Genomic DNA, 22,301 nt, shown 5'->3' on the forward strand with positions numbered 1-22,301 from the left:
CTGAGCTGGGCCGCCTGGCAGGTATAGCGCTTGCCCTCTCCCGGTCTCTCCCAGGTGACCTGTTGGGGGATTTCAGGTCATGTCATACACATCCTCCCAACTCACAGCCAAGCCAGAGGAGGGCCTGTGGCTCCATCCTGTCCCAGAGGGTGTGTCCGGCGGGGACACCGACCGGCAGGCAGACCAAGAGCCTCTGGGACTGCTCCTGGAGAGGGCGGGTGGTCTCAGGGGAAGAGGCAGATACGGAGGCCCACAACTTCAGGCCCTCTGTTTTGGAGTCTGGTGCACATCTGCCTTCCCATGGCCCATCCGGTGGCCAGGTATGACCGCCACCCCTTGCTGGCCTCATCTTTTGTGGGACTGCCCAGCGGGCCCAGGCCTGATCAGCCAACAGGGGCCAGTTTTGAGGCATCCAGAATCCAGGCCAAGTGTGCCTGTGTTCCTGGGGCGGTGGCCCAGGCCTGGGACATTTACTTAAGAGCTCGGGTGTGGCCTCTTGGAAAACAGTACCCGCTCATATCCTGTCCATCCAGGCCTGGCGTACCTCTTGCTCAAGAGGAGAATTAATCCATGGGCCTCAGGTGAAATGCCAGCTTCCACCCCCGGGACTCATGTGTGTGGCTCCCAGATGTGTGAGCACCTGCTGCGTGTGGGTGCTGGGCCAGCTGCAAGGACACGGCAGGCTCATGCCCAGGGACTCCCCTGGAGCCACACAGCAGGAGCAGAAACCACAGGAGCACTTGAACCCACCTGGAAGCCCCCAGAGGCTTTCTGCCAGAGGGGGCACTGGGGCAAGGTAGAGGCACCAGGGCAAGATGGGGGCTGTTGTAGCAGCTCTGGGACCTGCGCCTTCCCTGCGAATAAAAACGCGGCACACAGCATTTGGAGAACGCTTGTGGTTTATACAGCACGTGCACAGCCAGATTCTCCTGGGTGCCCCGCTGACCCCCTGAGATGGGTTTTCTGGTCCCAGCAGACTCATGAATGCCGGTCACAGGGGGAAGGGGCTCCAGAACATTTCTGTGAATTGTCTCAACATTCTTGTGAGGCAGGTATGATCATCCCCATTCTACAGATTAGAAAACTGAGGTTCAGACAGCTGGAGAGCCGTGATCACTGTCTTTGCCCTTGCTGCTCCACACCCCGGTGGTCACCCCAGACTCCTCCGGCTTTTCCCGGGGGCTTTTGCCTGGCATGTTTTGCTCTCCTGATTTTGAGCACACCCCAAGACTTCCCTTCTGCTCATTACCAAGGCAGCAGAGGGTCTGGGGCACAAGGAGAGAGAGGGGCCCTGTGGTGGCCGAGACATGGGAGGGACTGCTCCGAAGCCCAGCAGCCCTTGGAGAATGTGGCCAAAGTCCCAGACCTCCCCCAAGAAAAGTCCAGGGATACGTGTCTCTCACACACACCTTTGGCAGCCATCCCCAGGGACTCCAGGTTGAGAAGCTCTGGCCTGAGCCACCCCCAGCTGTTGACAAGAGGTAACGACCCCACTAGAGACAGGCCCTCCACGCCTCCATCTGCCTCTGCCTCTGCCTCTGCCCACCCCGGCCACGACCCCAGCCTGGCTCACAGCCGGATGTCCATCCAGCAGAAGGTAAAGGGGCACCCGAGGCCATGGGCAGGCTCTCATGGAACCACCGGCAACATCATAGCCTTGGAGATGAAGGGGCAGCCTTGGCTGGGTCGGGGACAGGGCACATGAGTTTGCTCTGGTCCAGTAAAGATGCTTTCGAGGCAGCACAGTTGTTAAAGAGAGAGGCCTTCGGGGTCAGGAATACCTGGCTTTGAACTTTGGCTCTGCTCCTTCCCAGCCTTCCTCCTCAGAGCCTCAGTTTTTCATTTGTGAGATGGGGATGGGAAAGCACCCACCTCCTGGGGCCTGGCTAGCAGGCTCTGGGTCTCTGGCGGCCACGGTCATGCGTGTTCCCCGGTGTGGAGGGGCGTCTCTTTCCATACGTGCTTCTGGCAGTGTTGCACAGTGTTGCACAGCTTGGCGGCCTCCTGGCTCCTGCACCAGAAGCTTGGGCCCAGGGCACACTGGTCTGTGCCCAGCAGTGGGGTCCTGGGGCCGTGACAGGCCCCCACCTTCTTGCACACAGCCACAGGGTCCACCATGTCCTTGAGACTCTCGATGAGCACAGGCTCATACTGGGTGACGAAGTGCTTGCACTGGATCATGTAGGGCAGCGGCAGGATGCTGCAGGCACCCTTGAAGGCCATCAGGATGTCTCGCTTGGTGCTCTTGCTCTCCAGGTTGTGGGAGGACACCGTGAGCAGCCTCTTGCACCCATTGCAGAAACTGCCGTGGTTCTCCGCGTCCCACTCTGGGGACGGCACGACGGCATAGGCGTCAGGGAGCGCTCGGGACCGCCTCCGGTTGCCACACAGACGGATGAACCTGCACACCTTCTCTGGGGTGATTTTGGCCACAAGCTGCACCAAGGAGGGGCTGTAGGTGTCCACCAAGATGATGCACTCCTTCCTGATAGAGGCGGGCATTACCGAGCACACGCGCTCCAGGGCGTGGGTGATCATGAGCTCAGAGCTGTTGGACATGAGCCAGTGGTCCAGCTTCTGCACCACGCTCATGCACACCTCACAGGTCACGCCGGCCTTCATCTGCATCTCGCTCTGTTTCCTTGGCAACCCCAGCTCCAGGGAGGGGACCCCGTCCATGGCCACTACTTGAGTCAAGTGGGCAGGTGCCCCTAGCTCCTCACAGAATCCCCCCTTCCCGCAGAGCTCCTGCGCGGGGAGAAGGCTCAGTGCTTGCTCAGCAGGGACGAAAAACTGACGGAGGTAGTTCTTGCAGAGGACAGCCAGGCCAGGCCCCAAGGACTCACACTGCTCCTGGATGTTCAAGTCTGCCAAGGTCAAGTTGGACCGGACAGCCTCCTGGAGTCGGTAGACCTGCCGCACACAGTGTTGGCACAGAGCTCCTTCAGGCACCTGGGGAGGGTGGAACCTAAGGGGTCCATTGGCCATGAATGGAGCCACAGCCTCAGAGGTGTCCCCTTTGGAAAGTGGCCCCAGGGTGGCCAGGTGCCTCTGCAGCGGCTCACAGAGGCTGAGCGCTGTGCACACCTGTGCCGGGGCGCTGTCCGGGTCCCCATGGAGCATGCTCAGGATGGCTGAACTGTGGGCATCCACCATCCACTTGCATCCGGCTGAAGACTCCTGGCTGGGGAGCCACTCACAGGTCTTCATCACCAAAGCCAGGATGTCAGACTCCGTGGCGTCAGCGTTCAGCCCGTTGCCAGCGGCAGCTGCTATGTCCTGGCATACGTCACAGGGCAGAGACTTCACCGTGGGTTTGTTCCATACGGCCCCTTGGCAGTACCCCACGGCCCCGCACCTGGCAGCTGCCTGCAGATCCTGGCACCACACCATGGAGCCCTTTGCACACTCCTGGGGGCCTGAGGTGGGGCTGGCCCTGGTGGCCCCCAGGAGGCTGGGAAGGAGGAGCAGGGCACACAGCATGCTGCCCAGGGACTCTCTGGCTCCAGAGCACCCAGCAGTGGCTGCTGCTATAAACCTGGCTCTCCTGCCTGGCCCCAGAGGAGGTGCAGAAGGGCGGCCCCACCTCCTGGCCACTCCCACAGCCTGACACACACCCTGTGCCTGGGGGTTCCTGGCCTCTTGGCCTTTGCTCTTGCAGTGCCCGGAACACTATCCCTCCCCTCTTTTCCCTTGGATAAGACAAACTCTTACCAGTTTTCTGAGCCTAGTTGATAAGTGAATGAAGCTCAGCTCCTAGGAAATCCTCCTGGCTGGGCTGCGTCCCCGCCTCCCCCTGCTGCAGTAGTTCCTGGGGTTCTCTTCTCTGTGGCTCACTGTCCTCTCCTGACTTGTTTGTGTGGCCTGGGTCCTCTCTTGGAATGTGAGGCCCCCTGAGGAGTCTCTGCCCCCATTCTGGGAGGTACAGAAAAGGATCCTCTGCTTTATATTTGCTGAAGATTGAGTGATGCCAATGACTGGCCACCCCCTGGATGCCACTGTTTTCTAATGTGGCCTCAGGGCCATGTGCCCAGCCGGGGTTCTGCCAGGTCCTGAGCCCAGCCGGTGTTTTCATTCTAGAAATGTCAATCAAAGGTTGAGTGTGGGCTGGTCCGTGGTAGGTGTGGATTAAATGTTTGTTGAAGGCACACACACACAAAAGGTGTTTGTTGCATTTCTGTGTCATCTGTTATCTTATCTTTTTCTTCTTCCTTAGTTTTTAAAATAGTTCTTAGGCGAGAGAGTCAGCTGGGTGGGCACGCACAGGCGCTTTGTGTCAGATCCTGTTCATTAAATGGAGAATTCTGGAGTCAGCCTCACCTCCGGCCTAATTGCCACACAGTCAAGGAGTGGGCAGGCCAGAGGTTTGATGGCAGGGGCTCCCCTAGCCCCCCATGTGGGTGTCCTCAGTTCAGCTTCCTGGGCTTGGGTGCTCCGTAGGAACACACTTCCCAGTTATGTGGGTCAGGCAGCCCGGCCTGAAATTGCAGCAGCCACTCATGAGGAATGCGGTAGTGCAGGGTGCTTCCTGCCAACCCTCCTGCTGGGTGCAGGGGTCGGGAAGAGAAGACGGAAAATAGGATTTACTGAGTTCTTGCAGTGACTTCCAAGGACTCTGGTTGCTGGGGACTGGTGGAGGGGACGGTCTTAGGGAACAGGTGAGTCTGGGTGTGCTTAGCTGCAGGATGGCAGCTGGCCAGCACCTCCAGGTCATACCCCAGGTGGGGCTGGAGACGTACGTGGGTGTCCTTATCTAGACTTGACTCAGCCAAGCGCGTGTTGATGCATTTCTACAGGCTTATGGTGGGCCTGCCATTCATTCAGTCCATCGCCTGACATTTCCAGGGCACCCACTCACATCCCACCAGGACTTTGGGCACCAGGCTGAAGCAAACAGAAGGCCCTGCCCCTTGGCGTGAACACAGCTGCATGCCAGACTTCCTGCGAGTCCCTCCAGACCCAGCCCCCACTGCGCTGCCTTGGTCTCTTGCACTGAGGGGGTGCCATCCAGGAGGCCAGAATGTCCTCCTCATCCTGACATCCCTTGAGCCTAGCACAACACCCCGATAATGAAGGGCTTCTTGGCTCAGCCTTGTCTTTACAAGATTGCCCCACGCTGCCGTGTTTATCTGTAGAGCCGACATTCTTGTTTCTGGGTAGAATTCCACTGGGCAGGTGGAATGCCCCGCTGGGTCCTGGGTGTGTATTAATTAGGTCAGTGCACCACTATGGCGGATTTGTCTACTCTATCCTTGATTGGCCTTTGGGCCAGTTCCACTTGGGAGCTAGTAGGAGTAATGCTGCCCCGAACACTTCTGTGTATGTCTTGGATGCACATGTGTCTTCCCTTCTCTGTTGGGTATTCCCGGGGAGAGGCACGGATTGGGCATGCGTAGTGCGTGTGTGCTGAGCAGATACTGCTGGATTGATTTCCGAAGTGGTTGTGCCCGTTCCCACTCCCCTCAGCAGCATTTGAGGAATTCCGATTGCTCCATGTCTGTTTTGTTTCGGGGAGTGGGGTGTTTTCCAACACCAACGACCGATTCTTACAGACGCCAACTGGGTGCCCTGTAATTCCTTTCAGTTCTGACACCAACTACCCGGAGTTAGCACAGGCCCCACAGGTTAAGGGTTCAGCCCCCGCTTTAGAAGCTATAATCACAGGTCCAAGGTTGGCACCTGTACTTCTGATGAAGTGGCTATAAATTGGGGTCCTGCAACCCCCTCCTCGGGTTTGATAGTTCTCTAGGGTGGCTCACAGAATTCAGGAGGCCCTTTGCTTACATTTCTTATTTATCATGAAAGATATGACTCAAGAGGCCATGCACAAGGCAAGGACTAGGGGCCGGGGTGCAGGACTCCCACACCCTCTGGGTGTGCCACCCTCCTCACGCCCCCATGTGTTCACCAACCAGGAAACTCATCAAACTTCTTTGTCCAAGAGATTTTCGAGGGTTTAATCTCCAGCAGCCCCCACTCCTTCCCAGAGGCCAGGGGGTGGGGCTAGACAGTCCAGTCCTCGAGTGGCTTGGTCTTTCTGGTGACCAGCCCCATCAGAGGCCATCTAGGGACCCCACCCTAGGTCACCTCATTAGCATAAACTCAGGTGTGGTCAGAGGGGGTCGTTATGAATAACAAAATACACTTCTGTCACTCAGCAAATTCCAAGGGTTGGAGCTCTGTGCCAGAAAGTGGGGACAAAACCAAACACATTTTTTTTTAATATGGGGTGGGGGGGATGATGCTGGATTACTTAAAGATGGCTGCAAGAACGGTGCAAGGCACTCCCAAGTACCTTTGCCCAGACGCACCTGCCCCACTTGCTTCGAGGTTCTCACTGCTCCTCCCTCCTTTCCTCTCACCTGTCTGTCCACCTACCTAGCCACCTACCTGTCGGTCCACACATGTATGTATTTGCACATATTTGTTTTTATAACCTTTGAGCGTATGTGGAGACATTGTATCTCTTTACCCCAGTTACTTTGGTGCCTATTTCCTAAGGACCAGGACATTCTCTCATAACCAGGGTGCATTTATGAAAATAAAGAACTGTAGTGTGGATACAATACTAGAATTTAATCCACAGCCCGGTTCAGCTTTACCAGCAGCCCTAGTGCTGCCCCATGTGGCATTGATTTCCCAGGTCTAGCCCCAGTCCAGGCACCCTGGTCATGGTGCCTCAGTGGCCTTCCATCGAGAGCTGATGGCAGCTTTGTGTTTTCTTTTGTAGCACAAAGAAACCAGCTGGTAATTTTGTAGAATGTCCCTCGCTGCAGGTCTGGCTGGGCTTTCCTCATGACCAGACCCAGGTCATGCATTGCATAGGGAGGCTTTGTTGATTTATCAACATGCATGATCTTTGATCACCTGGAGAAGATATACCAGTTTCCTTCACTGTAAAGTTATTTCCTGCTTGTAATTAATAAGCAACATTTAGAAAGGTATCTTGAAAACATGTAACGATCTTATTCCTCATGAAATGTTTGTGCATTTATTTGAACACCTGCCCATCATTTTCTAGCCCTGTCTTCCTTCTATGTTAATTAGTTTGTATTCTTTTGTGAATAAAAAAAGCTTTATCTCCCCTTCCTCTCTCCTTCCTTCTGTTCCCTTCTCCTCCCTCCCTGCCTCTCTTTTTCCTTCCTTCCTCTTTCCTTTTTTCTTTTTTAAAAGACTCAGAATTATTTTTTACTTTCTTATTTTTTTTAAAGTTTATTTAGTAGACTATAACCCAACACACCTGTCCCACTTGCTTCGACGTTCTCACCACCCCTCCCTCCTTTCCTCTCACCTGTCCACCTACCTACCCACCTACCCAACTGTTCCTACACATGTATATATTTGCACATACTTTTTTCATATCATTCATTGCTTTTGGTGCCAAAATTATCCCAGATGTGATCTATGGGAGTCCCCTCAGGCATCATTCTTTGGCACTTCCGTACTTTCCGGCACAAGACATATTCCAGGCTCATCTTTTGCATTCTTTGAACCAGCCCTGGAATCAGCCTGTTCTCCAGGGATCATGGTGTTTAGAAACCAATATCTGGATATGAAATGTGCTCATTGCTCCTGTGCTGTCATGCCTTTTAGGCCCTCTGAGTGAAAACCTTACCTCTTCCTGACATGGGGTGAAAGAGGAAGGAGGGAGGGACGGTGTGCACAGGGAGAAATGTAGAAACATTCGCAGACATAGAAACAATATATATATACACACACATGCACACACACACGTGTATATGTAACATATTCATCCATCCATCTTCACAAGACTACGAGTTCACACTGTTACTTCCAACACTCAGGGCAGTGTAACTCCCCTGCCCAAGAGTGAGAGGCTTGGCTCCCATGATCTTTAACCTATTTACCCCTTACTGAACCCTAGAATATAACCAAGCCATTTTAGAAACACCACTGTGAAATGCAAACCCTGCTAACTAGAGCTCTTTCTTGCTACACATTTCTCTTTATTCTGTTGAGATAAATTTCACATACAGCTAAACGCACACATCTTCACACACCTGCAGAACGCACACCCCAGTCAAGGGGCAGAATGGTCCCGCGTGCTTCTTCCCAGTTACTTGTCAATGAGAGCAAACACTTTTCTTCCACAGATTAATTTTGTCTGTTCTTGAACCTCGTATTGGTGGAGTTGAACAGGAGGGAATGGATGTTTTCTGTGCCTGCCTCTTTCGCTTGATGTTATGAGATCCAGGCATGTTGTTCCCATGACTGTAGGCTGTTCCTTCACCTTGCTGGGCAGTGCTTCATTGTGTGGCTTTCCCACACTCTGTTCATCCACCCTGAGCTGGTGTGGGGTGGTTTCCAGTTTGGGGTTATTCAAACATGGCTGCTCCAAACAACTTGGTGACATCGGATGGTGTGCAGAATGTTTCTGTAGGGTGTGCACCTGTGCGGGCAGGTGGGTGTGTGCTGAGCAGGTTCCCCAGGACTTCTCCGAAGTGGCCACACCAGCTGCTGTCACCCACCCGTGTTGCTGGTGCTGGTTGCTGCATGTGGCTCTGATTTCACCCCTTCAGAAAATGCAGGGAATGGTATCACAGACATTCATCCTCCACCCACGCTTTAACAAATGCTACCATTGGCTGTATTTTTTTTTTTTTGTAAACCCCATTTTTTCAAAAAGTTACATGCAAGGTATTCGCGTTTTCTCCCCAAGTGAAGACGAGCCTTGCTGCAGTGGAGTTAGGGAGGGTGGGAGGAGACCGCCTTGTGGGTAAGACCCTGACCTGCAGCCTGGGGCCAGGAAGGAGGGAACAAAGAAGGGGGCTCTCTCCCCAAATAAGTGTTCTGGGGGGACAGAACCTGCTTGCGGCTTGCTTCATGGAGAGGCATCTTTCAGAGAGAATAAGGGAGGCTTTGATGCTGACCAAGGGAGAGCGTGAATGGGAACAACATGCTTACCTCCGATTCCTGAGGCTTTGGCCCTTTCACCCCCATTTCACCATTGGCCCTTGTGGTCCTGCCGTGCAGAAGGGAAGGGTTACCCTGTGTACACAGTGCCATGTGCTACTGTTCCTCTCTCTGAATGAGGAGGTGCAGGGTAATGGAGTTGCCTCCTTCTCCTGAAGCCCAGTGGGGCTTGCCCAGTCTGCTGTGGAACTTGGGACCCAGATAGTGCCATCTTTCCTGCCCCCCATCCCCTCTGCCAGGTCACCAGCTGCTGCCACTTGCTCCTTGCCCACTCCCATGCTTCCTCTCCTCCCCTCTGCCCTTCCCAAGTTTCTTGGGTGACCCTCCTGTCCCTCTCTGGGGCCCAGCTTCATTGCCCAGCCACATGGGGCCTCGAAGGTGGGAATCATGGGTCACTCATTTCACGAACATTGTCCAAGCCCCGCTGTAAGTTGCGGGGTGGGAGCTGCTGGGTACTAGGGGCTCAATGGGGATGAAGATAGATGAGGAGTGGCTCTTTGGGGTGGGGAGACAGACCATGAACGAGTGAACATGAAGTGACCACTCAAGTGGCAGGCAGAAGGGAGTTCCGTGGGGTGAGACCGTGGGGGAAGGTGGAGATTTGGGGAGAGGTGGCGCTATCGGTCCCTGGGAAGCAGGTGTGAGCTCAGCATGGGGATGAAGTGGGTACCCAGGGGAAAGCACCCCAGGAGGGGGACTCAGCAAGGGCAAAGGCCCCAGTGTGGGCGCGAACTGCTAATTGAGTAGCAGGGATGTGGCAGGGGGTGGGCATAGGTGGAGGGGAGGGTCGGAGGGCAGGTGAAGAGTGAGGCTGGAAGGAGTCGTCGGCTGCTTCTGGGAAGGTGGAGGTGACATTTCCCAAATACCGCCTTTGTGAAAGCTGGAAAGAGTCACACCCCAGGTGAGGGGCAGCCTGAGGCCAGGGTCGGGGCTGCTCCCAGGTGAGCACCAGTTGTGGGAAAGGCGCTGCACACAGAAGCCTGCTCCTGCCTGGCAGAGCCGGGCAGCAAGTGGGGGCAGCCTGATGAGCTGGGTGAGGGTGGCTGGAGGCTGAGTGGGAGGCCCTGACTCATACCTGAGCCGAGTGTGGGCGCCGAGGTCCAGGCAGGGTGCAGGGGAGGTGCAGGCTGGCACGAGAGGGAAGCGCCCTTGCCACAGCCCCTTCCCCGTCAGAGATTTGAGAAGCCAGGGAAGGGTAGAACCTGTGAGCTGCCCAGCCCAGATCACCCTCCACCTCCCCCAGATCACCATCCACCCCCTCCCCCAGCCCAGATCACCCTCCACCTCCTCCCCCAGCCCAGATCACCCTCCACCTCCTCCCCCAGCCCAGATCACCCTCCACCCCCTCCCCCAGCCCAGGTCACCATCCACCCCCTCCCCCAGCCCAGGTCACCATCCACCCCCTCCCCCAGCCCAGGTCACCATCCACCCCCTCCCCCAGCCCAGGTCACCATCCACCCCCTCCCCCCCAGCCCAGATCACCTTCCACCCCCTCCCCCCCAGCCCAGATCACCCTCCACCCCCTCCCCCCCCAGCCCAGGTCACCCTCCACCCCCTCCCCCAGCCCAGGTCACCATCCACCCCCTCCCCCAGCCCAGGTCACCATCCACCCCCTCCCCCAGCCCAGATCACCATCCCCCCCCTCCCCCAGCCCAGGTCACCCTCCACCCCCTCCCCCAGCCCAGGTCACCCTCCACCCCTTCCCCCAGCCCAGATCACCCTCCACCTCCTCCCCCAGCCCAGATCACCCTCCACCCCCTCCCCCAGCCCAGGTCACCCTCCACCCCCTCCCCCCCCAGCCCAGATCACCCTCCACCCCCTCCCCCCAGCCCAGATCACCCTCCACCCCCTCCCCCAGCCCAGATCACCCTCCACCCCCTCCCCCAGCCCAGATCACCCTCCACCCCCTCCCCCAGCCCAGGTCACCCTCCACCCCCTCCCCCAGCCCAGATCACCCTCTACCTCCTCCCCCAGCCCAGATCACCATCCACCCCCTCCCCCAGCCCAGATCACCCTCTACCTCCTCCCCCAGCCCAGGTCACCCTCCACCCCCTCCCCCAGCCCAGGTCACCCTCTACCTCCTCCCCCAGCCCAGGTCACCCTCCACCCCCTCCCCCAGCCCAGATCACCCTCTACCTCCTCCCCCAGCCCAGGTCACCCTCCACCCCCTCCCCCAGCCCAGATCACCCTCCACCCCCTCCCCCCAGCCCAGATCACCATCCACCCCCTCCCCCAGCCCAGATCACCATCCACCCCCTCCCCCAGCCCAGGTCACCATCCACCCCCTCCCCCAGCCCAGATCACCCTCTACTTCCTCCCCCAGCCCAGATCACCCTCTACTTCCTCCCCCAGCCCAGGTCACCCATCACCTCCTCCCCCAGCCCAGGTCACCATCTACCTCCTCCCCCAGCCCAGATCACCCTCTATCCCCTCCCCCAGCCCAGATAACCATCCACCCCTCCCCCAAACCCAAATCATCCTCCACTTCCTCCCCCAGCCCAAATCACCCTGCACTCCCTCCCCGAGCCCAGCTTGCCATCCACCTCCTCCTTCAGGTCCCCTCCTCTCAAGCAGGGACCCAGTGACTCCTGGAGGGAGGGAAAAGTGGTGCTTGAGAGAGTCAGGGGCTGCTGGGGGTTCTGGCCCTTTCACAGGTGAGTGCTGTGGTGAGGAGGATGAGGACCCCCTCACTCCTCCTGGGGCCTCTCCTCCCCGCTGACCTGATACCCCTACCTGGGATAGCCCCACTGCAGAGGTCAACTCTGAGGCCGTGTTTTCGGCCCTGTTTCATGATATCAACAAAGCAGAGAGCAGCACCTGCAGCCCAGCTCCAGCACATGGCCTTTAGCAGGCGCCCTGGAACTCCTCTGAACAGTATGGAGGTTCCTCAGGCTGACAAAACAATGTACATAGATGGGGTGGCTGAAAACAACAGGAGCTCCTTTCGCAGTTCTGGGAGTCTGACGTCTGAAATCAGGGTGTCGGCAGGGCCGTGCTCCCTCCGAAGGCTGCGGGGTGGCTCCTTCCTGCCTCCTCCCAGGTTCTGGCGGGGTCCAGCGATCCCCGCCAGGTTTGCAGCTGCATTGCTATAGCCTCTGCCTCCGTTGTGGCTTTCTTCTCTGTGTTTCTGTGTCCAGATTTCCTTCTTCCTATGAGAATACCAGTCATTGGATTTAGGGGCCACCCGAATTGAATATGACCTCATCTCAACTAATTACATCTGCAAAAACCCTAGCTCCAAACTAGGTCAGATCACAGGTAGCAGGGTTAGGACTTGAATGTACTTTTTTTGGGGAGGAAGAGGGCACAATTCAACCCACAACTGATGGGTTCTGGGCACTGGTGACCTTGATGTTAAACTCGACTGTGGTTCAGATCCAGCCTTGGCCCTGAGAAGTCTGGAGCAGGGAGGCCCCCCGTGGTGCAGAGCGTCTGGGGTTAGGGCAGGCACCTGAGAGTTTGTGGAGCACCTGGGACTCACCAGTCTCTAGCTGCTGCCTCTAAAGTCCTTCTGAGCACGTGGCCACCATTGGAACCTCAACTCCCTGAGACCACACAGGCCTGAGATGCAGGGAGTTTTGGGAGCCAGAACCCCAGTTCCTTAGTCCCTACAACCTGAAACCTTGAGAGGCACTGAAACTTCCAGCCACAGTGGCCCCAACTCCAGGCACTTAGAAGCTCCGTCATGAAGCTTAGCCTTGTCATAAGGTGCAGAGACCCAGGGTCTGTGACATAAGGACCAGAGACCACAGAAACTTAGGTGTTGAGACTCAGGACTTTGGGGCCTTGAGGTCACACCTCCAGAGCCAGAAACCTTCTTTCCAGAGTCTCAGCACCTTGGTGTTAGAGGGACAAGTACAGAATGCTGGACTGGCCAAGCATCTCCCATGCGCCAGCACCTTGGGCAGCCTGGCTTCCTCGCTTCTGAGTCTGTAGCTCAGGAAGGCCCGCAGGTGGGTTCCCACAGGGGTCCTCCCCAGTGCGGGCATGTCAGCCTCCACCTCCCTGGCCTGACTGTGGCTGCCGGCCCATCTTAACACAACAGGCCCCACACGCCCACCTGCCCCCAGAAGCTCCTTGAGCAAGCTGGGAGTGCCTCCCCCACAGGTAAAGGGGCTGTCTCATCCCCACAGGTGAAGGCTGAGGGCTGGTGAAATGTGCAGAATCCCTCTTTCCTTGTTAGAAGACGGGACTAAGCAGACCCTCAAAGCAAACACTTGTACACTTGCACCATGTTTATTGGTCTTTATTTTCATACACGTATTCAGCAATTATTTACTAAGAGCCTTCTATGTGCTGAGTGCTATTCTAGGTGCTGGGAATATTTAAGTTAACAAAACAGACAGAAACCCAGCACTCTTGGAACTTCTATTCTAGCGGAGGAAGCAGAAATTAAACAACACATATCATAAGTGTTACAATACGGAGGAAAGTGGTGAGTGGGGTGGAGACATTGTATAGGTTGTAAGGGGACTGGAAACAGGAGCGTGTGTGTTCAGGGAAGGCCTCTGTGACTCAACAAAACATCTGAGTGTAAACTTGGAGGAGCTGTGAGAGAGACAGGTCAGTGTCTGTGCACCAAGCAGCGAGGCCAGCCTATGCAAAGGTCCTGTGGCAGGCAGGTGCAGAAAGAACAGGGGCCAGGAGACTTGAGCGGAGTGATGGGGGCGGGAGCAGAAGGCGCCGCGGTCACAGCGATCCTGTGAGTGGGTCTGGCTCTTCCTCCGAGGGCAGTGGGGAGCCAGAGCAGGGTTTTGAGCAGAGAGCTGACATGATCCCATGATGCTTCTAAAAGCACCATGTTGGGCTTAAGTGCAGGGGCCACGCCTCTTTCGAGCCCCTGTTCCTGGCATATAAGGGGTGCACCCTAGCATTAGTGCCAGCTGTGCCAGGTATCCCTTAGCGGCGGCCACCAGGATCTGGGGCCAGGGTGGAAGCAGGGAGCATGCCGAGGAGGAGTCGGAGGCGACTGTGGTGATCTGGAGGAGAAGCCACGGGGCCTCGGGTGGCGACGGTAGGCGACAGGCTGCAGATTCAGCACCTGCTTGAAGTTAGAGCCAGTCGTTGACTGATTTGCTGATGGTTCGAATGTGGCATGTGCGAGAAAGAGAAGAGTCAGGGACACACCAAACGTTCAGACAATGAACCGGAGGAGGGGACCCAGGCAGGCAGACCTGTTGGGCTGTGGTTGCAACACCCAGGTGGCCTGATCCAGGGCGGGGAGCAGAGGGAGGGTGGGGAGGGATACAGGACTGGGCCATTGCTGTGGGCAGAGAGGGAGGAGTCGGGGGAGGCCCAGACTTGTGAGATGGGCTGGCTGTCTCTTCTCCTAGAGGTCAGGACTGGGTTGCGGGAGGCAGATGGGGACCTCAGTGCCAACATGGCGAGGGCGAGAGTTTGTGGGACATGCCTGCAGAGGTGCCCTTCAACAGATACTTGGGACTTGGCAGTAAGGACCAGACCCAAGGAGAAAGTACAGAAATCACAGGCTCTGGCTGGTGTTTGAGGTGCTGAGGCTGGGGACATCCAGGGGGAGAGCGGGGGGAGAGGAGCCAAGGTTGATGGGGGAGAGCCGGGTCTGGAGGGGCTGCTGGATTCACAGCCTAAGATGTGGGAGGGCATCGTTGGAAGAGCATGAGGCCTCCTGCCAGGGAGGAATTTGGGTGATTTTGAGTCACAGCTGCCCTCCATGAGTGGAAGAAGGCCTGGGGCGCAGCAGCAGGTCCTGTGGTTGGAGCGGGACCGAGGGGAAGCACCAGGGCTGGACTCATCGGCTTCTGTTCAGGAGCTGGGCACTGAAGGCAGAGCAGAGTGGGATGGAGGCCAGGATGGGGGCTGCAGGGAGGCCAGAGGAGGCGGCAAGGGCCTAAACGCTTCCCTAAGCTGCACTGCTCAGGATATTGTGGCCCTGCCAGTCACTCACCTGCCAGGCTGCCCTTTTGTCACGGTTGTGGCAGACCCAACCCTCCTGGGTTGCTGGGGGCTGGATACGTCAGGAAGTGCAGGACTCCAGAGGGGCCCAGGGACGGCCAGCTGCTTTTCCTGGTTGGAGCTGTCATCCCCGGGGCCACAGGCAGCATCTCCAGTGGCCCTGAGAGTAGAGGGACGGGGGACAGGTGCCCACCTACCCAGACCCACCCCTCACATGTGCACAGTTCCTCAGGCCAGAGCCAAATGCCTTGAAGCTGCTTTCTTTCCTTTTTCTTTTCTTTCTTTTTTCCTCCCATCTCTCCTTCTTTCATTCCTTTCCTTTCATTTCTTGCCCCCTCCTTCCTTCCTCCCTGTCTTCCGTTTTCCCTTCCCTTTTGGTTGAGCTTAAAGCCAATGAGAGAGGTCAGACTGGGGGTTGGAGGGATGGTGATAAAGGAAGGAGGTGGGAAGGGGAGGGGAGGGAAGAAAAGAACTTTATTTCCCAGCAGAGCTGAGCATCAGTAAGCCTCTGATGTCGCACAGTGAGTCGGAGGGACACAAGCACTCGGCCCCATGCCCCGCCCACCCCAGGAACTGTGGGCGGCTTTCAGCACCGCCCCTGCCCCCCCAACCATGGCTCCTCACAGCGGCCTCCGAAGCATCAGGGGCCGCAGGTGGCTTCACTGGGGATTAGGGCTTCAATATATGAATTTAGGGGACACAATTCTACCCATAGGGTCATCACTATTTGTGAGTATTGGGGTACCTGCTGGGGATTGGCATCTGAGTAGGATTGTTTCAATCAGCTCAGATGCCTGGGACGCTGCTGAGGGGCCGCCCCTGCTGCTGGCCTTTCCTGAGCCCTCGGGAGGGACTGAGCCTGCTCCTCTGGCCCCAGCATGACCCTGAGCAGCCTTGTTGAGGTGATGATGGCTGGGATCCAGCCCTGGAGTTGGGGCTTGAGCACAGGGACCATGCCTCCTTCGAGCCCCTGTTCCTGGCCTATAAGGGGTGCACCCTAGCGTTAGTGCCAGCTGTGCCAGGTATCCCTGTCAGGTCATGGCAGCCTGCTGCAGGACTAAGGTTTCCCTCACCTTCAGCTGGGCTGTCTCTGAGCCTGGCTCACCTTCTCACCCCACTGAGCTGAGATACATCCGGGGCTGGCTGTCCCGGCACAGAGGAGCTCGGAGAAGCCGTGTCACCTTTACTGACAAGTACTTTTCTTATAGAAGTGGGTCCCAAAAGGACCCTGTGTGCTTAGTTCGGGGGGGCTAGAAGTCCTAGATCAAGGTATGGGCAGGGTTGGTTCCTTCTGAGGCTGTGAAAGTGGTTGCATCCTCCTTGTAACTCTCTGCAAGGAGGTTACTGGGTTGCTGAGGGGAAGGGTGCTTAGGCCCGGGCGACGGAGAGTGGAGCGTGTCATCCTGGGCATCCCCTGCCTGAGTGAGCTGACTTCTGCCTCCAGGCCTTGCCTTGTGTGTAAAGAAAGGATCCTACTAGTACCTGACAAGAGTTAAAAGTTAGAACATCTGGCTAAGTCCCTTGCACCTGGTAAACCCTCAATATAGTGTCCATTTTACAGATGGGAACACTGAGGCTTAGGGAAGTTCAGAGCCAGGGTTGACCTGAATTTACATGTCCAATGAAGCCAGTATGTGCACATGGATCATCGTAGATCCATGATTTCTATTTGGATTTTACTCCCATTCTGGAAAGGGTTCTGTTTTGCAGGGAGAGATAGATACGCAACTCACAAATGAGTCCATCCATCCACACATTGGGACTGTGGACCTCAAAACTTGGCTGCCAGAGCACGGGGGTCCTCCAGGCTCAGCAACCGCGGGGACAGGCTCGGGGCAGGACCCTGAGGAGGCTCCTGTTCTTGGAAGATGGAGCCTGGCATTTTGAAACTGGAATTACGAAACAAACTGTGACCCAGGATGGAACGGAGCCTGTGCATCCCAGGATGTCCCAGAGATGGGAGCATTCTGCACGTGCATCTCGGGTTGTTGAGAGAAGTGAAGCACTGCAGATACAGTAGAGGCTTTTCTCCCCTTCCTCCGCCCCGTAGACGTGACCTCCACGCGCGGGCTGATGCTTCCCGTCCATGCCTGCTTGGTTTCGCCACATATACCACTGTGTCACCGGCCTCAAATGTGTGTGAGCGGCTCACGCTGGGGGCCGGCGGAGGCTTGCTCTTCTTCACTCTGTTATGTCCAGAAAACGCATCCCTGTAGGTAGGTGAGAGTCCACTGTGGGAAGAACCAGCAGTGTGGCTACTTTCTTTCTGAGGCACAATTGTGTTTTGTGTCCCCCACTGTCCTGCTGCTCAGGGCCCTGTGGCGTGCAAGCAAGCGGGGAGAGCGGCCCGGGTGTGGCGCCTGGAGGTGGAACTGCGGCGCAGGGCAAGGGGCATCTCCCGCGTCACTCAGTGTGGCCAAGGCGTGCTCAGAGCCCTGCGCCAGCCAGGCACAGAGAGGAATGCTGGACTCTAGGTTCCTGTAGTCCAAGGAAGGGTTTTGCCTGTCTTCCTCCCTTCCTTCCTCTTCACTCCCTCCCTCCTTCATTCCTTCTCTTCTCCCGTCCCTGCTCTCCTTCCCTCCCTCTCTCCCTTCCTTCCTCCTTCCATGTCTCCTTTCTTTTCCATCTCCTTTCCTTTCCATCTCCCTCCCTCCCTTCCTCCCTTTCTCTCCCCTCCCTCCCTTTCTCTCCCCTCCCACCCTTTCTCTCCCCTCCCTCCCTTTCTCTCCCCTCCCTCCCTTTCTCTCCTCTCCCTCCCTTCCTTCCTCTCCTTTTCCTTTCTTCCTCCCTCCTTTGCTTCCTTCCTCTATCCCTCCCTCCCTCCCTCCCTCCCTCTCTCCCTCTCTCCCTTCCTTCCTTTCTTCCTTCTTTCTTGCCTGCCTTCCCGACTTCCTCCATCCCTGCCTTTCTTCCTCCCTTCCTTTCTCTCCCTTCCTTTCTCTCCCTGCCTTCCTCTCCCCTCCCTTCATCCTCCCTCCCTTCCTTACTTCCTCTCCCCTCTCTCCCTCCTTTCCTTTCTCTCCCCTCCGTTCTTCCTCCCTCCCTTCCTTACTTCCTCTTCCCTCCCTCCTTCCTTTCCTTTCTCTCCCCTCCCTCCCTCCCTTCCTCTCTTTTTCCTCTCTCCCTCCCTTCCTCTCTTTTCTCTCCCTCCCTCCCTCCCTTCCTCCCTTTCTTCCCTTTCTTCCTTCTCTCTTCCTTCCCTTCTTCCTTCCTTCTTCCCTCCCTTTCTTCCTTTCTCTCCCCTCCCTCCCAGCACCTTCACAATAGCCCAGGATGGAACGTACAGACTGACCAGGAAACAAACCCTTGCTTTTATTCCTACCTATGGGTGAACTTGGGCAAGTGACCATGTGACATTGTGCCTTTGGTCTCCCTGCCTGTGAGATGGGGATGACACTTCCTGCCTGACAGGGCTTCCGTGACCCAGCACCAGGTGCAGGATGCACCTGGCACTTGGTAGATGCTGGGGCTGCCATGCATTTGTTCATGGAGTCACGTGGGGTGGGCTTGGCTCTGTGCAGAGTCCTCCGGAGCCCCCATATTCTACTCTCCACATTGGCCCTGGAGGGAAGCAGCTTCTCAGAAGACAGGGTCTGTGCTGTCTCCAGCCATCGTTGGCCTGGAAAATCGTTCCAGTGTTCCCGAAATCCAATGGCAGCCCCCCAGCCAGACATTCCTCCACACCCAGGGTCCCCAGGAGCCGCCCCTCCCTCCCAGAGAGGTTCATGAGGAAGGTGCCTGGGGCTGGTGGGAGGGGTGGGAGCTGGGGAGACATCTGGAAATTCTCCATCCTTGAAATTAGTTAAACAAATAACGTTTGCTCACCCGCTTACCCTCCAACAATCTGAAGAATGGGGCCCCTGGGACGCGTGGGGCTGTGCATTTTCCTGTGTCTGGTCGGGGTTTCTCCAGAAAGGAGGGTCCCGGGATGGATGTGGGCAAGGCCCTTGGTGTCTTCGGGACCCGGGCTCTGCAGACTACGTGTGGCCTCAGGCAGGCAGCCCCCAGTGCCTTGGCCTGTGTTCTCATCTGTTCCTGGGGTACTCCTGGGAGGGTATTTAAGGACCGACCCCCTGTCTGTGACTCATGAGCTCTGCCTGGTGGTGCCAGGCTCTCTGGAGTGACACGGTGTGTGACCCTCTAGGCTGCGGGAGGAATTAAAGGAGCCAGGGAAATCATCACTTGGCTGCCAGGCTGGAGGGGACAGCTGCAGCCCCCACACCTGCTTCCCAGCCCTTTCTTGGGCTCCCCAGGCCCCCCAGAAGTTGTCAGCCATCACGGTTGAGTCTCAGGCAAGGCCCCATCATCTTTATGTCTGCTCAGCAGCCTCTGGGTAACTGCGAGCCACATGCCAAGGCCCCCACTCCGGGTGAGGCTCCCAACCTCACCCCGCAGGACTCACCACGGCTGTAGGTACCCTGTGTAAGGATGCATCCGTGCCTGTCTCTCACACACATATGTTCCCCAGCTGTCCAGGGCTCTCCTGCCCTGAGCTCCAGTACCTGGATGAGGCCTGGCACATGGGAGGTATCCATCCGCAGTAGACTGAATGAATCTGAGTGAGTGAATGAGGGAGTGCATGAATGAGTGACTGAATGAATGAATGAGTGAGAGAGTGAGTGAGTAAATGAGAGAGTGAATGAGGGAATGAATGAGTGAGGGAATGAATGAATGAAGGAATGAGGGAATGAGTGAGTGAGTGAGTGAAGGAATGAGGAATGAGTGAATGAGTAGATGGGAGAGAGTGAGTGAATGCATGAGTGACTGGGTGAATGAGTGAGGGAGTGAATTAATGAATGAGGAAGTGAGGGAATGAGTGAGTGAATGAGTGAATAAGTGAATGGATGGGAGAGTGAGTGAATGCATGAGTGACTAAGTGAGTGAATGAGTGAGGGAGTGAATGAGTGAAGGAATGAGGGAGGGAGGGAGTGAATGAGTAAATGAGTGAGTGAGTGAGAATGAGTGAGTGAATGAGTGAATAGATGGGAGTGAGTGAATGCTTGAGTGACTGAGTAGGTGAATGAGGGAGTGAATGAATGAATGAGGAAGTGAGGGAATGAGTAAGTGAGTGAATGAGGGAATGAGTGAATGAGTGAATGAGTGAATGGATGGGAGTGAGTGAATGCATGAGTGACTGAGTAGGTGAATGAGTGAGGGAGTGAATGAATGAATGAGGAAGTGAGGGAATGAGTGAGGGAGTGAATGAATGAATGAGGAAGTGAGGGAATGAGTGAGTGAGGGAGTGAAAGAATGAGTGAATCAGTAAGCAATGAGTGAATCAGTAAGCAATGAGTGAATGAATGAATGAGCAAATGAGTAAGTGAATGAATGAAGTAGCCTGGGGCCTGGGCCTGGGTCTTTAGCAGCAGCAGCAGCAGCAGCAGCAGCAGTGGGGCCTGGTCTCTGGGAGGCCCTGCCACACCCCAGCTGGGAGTCCTGAGGCCAAGCCACTGCCCTCCCTGGGCCTCAGTTTCCCATCAAGGGATGGGGAAATGGTTTCCAGATTCCACCCTCTCAACAGCTGACAGCTATCCATGGGGCACACCTCTGTGTCAGCCCAGTGCTGGGTGCTGGGAATACCCAGCTCTCAGACCTGTCCCCGCTCCTGAAGAGTGCACAGTGGTGACATGGGGGACCAGCCTTCCACACACCCGACACTCCCCCACTGGGCCATGCACGTGCTGTGGGCACACAGGGCAGGGCAAGCCTGAGTGGCATGTAGTCTGCCCATGGGCACAGGTGGGGTTCAGACCCTCAACTGCCACCATAGGGAGTCTGGGCTTCGCTGCTGGGGTGCTGGGGGGACTACAGAAGTGTTCAGAGTGGGAGCGTGCCAGGCTGGTTTTGTGAGTCCCAGACCCCACTGGTGCAGGATTGCAGAGCAGTGAGGGCCAGACTGAGTCAGGGAGCTCAGAGAGCATGCTGAAGCCCCTCCAGGCTTCTCAGGGCCAAGACTGGATCTGAACACTCCCCGACACCTGGCAGGCAGCACCTTCCTCCTTCCGGGACAGGAGCGAGATACCCTGAAGTGCTTGCGCAAATGCACGTTTGGCCAAGGCAAGAAGCATCCTTCACAGTGTGACCCAGGCCCTATTCCACGCCTTCTCTCCCCAGCTGCCCGGCTCTTCCTGCTCGGCACAGCCCTCCCGTCAGCACCATGAATTTTCCTCCTCGTGCCGCACACCCGACACCACTGACCCTCGGCTCCCGCTCTGCCTTCCTTCTGGAAGGCTCTTTTCTTTTTTTCTTTTCTTTTCTTTTTTTTTTTTTTGAGATGGAGTCTTGCTCTATCACCCAGGCTGGAGTGCAGTGGCGTGATCTTGGTTCAGTGTAACCTCTGCCTCCCAGGTTCAAGCAATTCGCCTGCCTCAGCCTCCCGAGTAGCTGGGATTGCAGGCATATGCCACCACGCCTGGCTAGTTTTTGTATTTTTTAGTAGAGATGGGGTTTCACCACATTGGCCAAGCTGGTTTCTAACTCCTGACCTCAGGTGATTCGCCCGCCTCGGCTTCCCAAAGTTGCTGGGATTACAGGTGTGAGCCACTGCGCCTGGCCTGGAAGGTTCTTTTGTTCCCCCTCTTCTCTGCTGGCCAACGTCTATGATGCTTTTCCACTTTCAGCCCAAACACACATCACCCTCAACTGTGTCCAGTTTTCCAGGCGCCCTGCCCCAGACTTCTGCAAGCTACGTGCTCACCTGCTGACTCATGGACCAGAGGACCTGGACCCCTGAGGACGTGGGCAATGTCCCGGCCTCTCTCTAGCCCCATGCCCAGCAACTGGCTTACCGCTCTGTGCTTCAGTTTCTGCCTCTGTAAAACGTGTCGGTAGCAGGACTCAGCTCCTAGGATTGCCAGAAGGATGAGGCGAGCAGCGCCCAGCAGAGTGTAAGAACTTGGATACGTTAGTGTCAGGCGCTGTGTTGGGGTCAGGCACCACGATGGGTTCAGGCTCCATGTTGGGGTCATGTGCTGTGTTGGGTTCATGCTCCGTGTTGGGGCCAGGCGCTGTGTTGGGGTCAGGCGCTGTGTTGGGGTCAGGCGCTGTGTTGGGGTCAGGCTGTGTGTTGGGGTCAGGCTGTGTGTTGGGGTCAGGCGCTGTGTTGGGGTCAGGCGCTGTTTTGGGGTCAGGCTCTGTTTTGGGGTCATGTGCCACGTTAGGGTCAGGCTCTGTGTTGGGGTCAGGCTCTGTGTTGGGGTCAGGCTCTGTGTTGGGGTCAGGCTGTGTGTTGGGGTCAGGCGCTGTGTTGGGGTCAGGCTCTGTGTTGGGGTCAGGCGCCGTGTTGGGGTCAGGCTCTGTTTTGGGGTCATGCGCCACGTTAGGGTCAGGCTCTGTGTTGGGGTCATGCGCCACGTTAGGGTCAGGCTCTGTGTTGGGGTCAGGCGCTGTGTTGGGGTCAGGCTCTGTGTTGGGGTCAGGCGCTGTGTTGGGGTCAG

At 56.6% G+C, this 22,301-nt stretch overlaps 3 protein-coding genes across 11 annotated transcripts in view; 1 reads left to right on the plus strand and 2 right to left on the minus strand.

The window, feature by feature from the left end:
- GRPEL1 (GrpE like 1, mitochondrial) overlaps positions 1–22,301 on the minus strand; it is a 972,139-nt gene that overhangs the window by 380,021 nt on the left and 569,817 nt on the right. The gene's annotated exons all lie outside the window — the stretch shown is intronic.
- Positions 1–22,301, plus strand: part of SORCS2 (sortilin related VPS10 domain containing receptor 2) — a 554,540-nt gene that overhangs the window by 240,329 nt on the left and 291,910 nt on the right. The window lies entirely within an intron of this gene.
- Positions 882–3,498, minus strand: PSAPL1 (prosaposin like 1). The gene has a single exon (XM_050792193.1). It carries the CDS (start codon positions 3,481–3,483, stop codon positions 1,918–1,920), a length of 1,566 nt encoding a protein of 521 aa, XP_050648150.1. The 5' UTR covers positions 3,484–3,498; the 3' UTR covers positions 882–1,917.

Source organism: Macaca thibetana, chromosome 5, assembly GCF_024542745.1.
Source record: "Macaca thibetana thibetana isolate TM-01 chromosome 5, ASM2454274v1, whole genome shotgun sequence".
NCBI lineage: Eukaryota > Metazoa > Chordata > Mammalia > Primates > Cercopithecidae > Macaca > Macaca thibetana.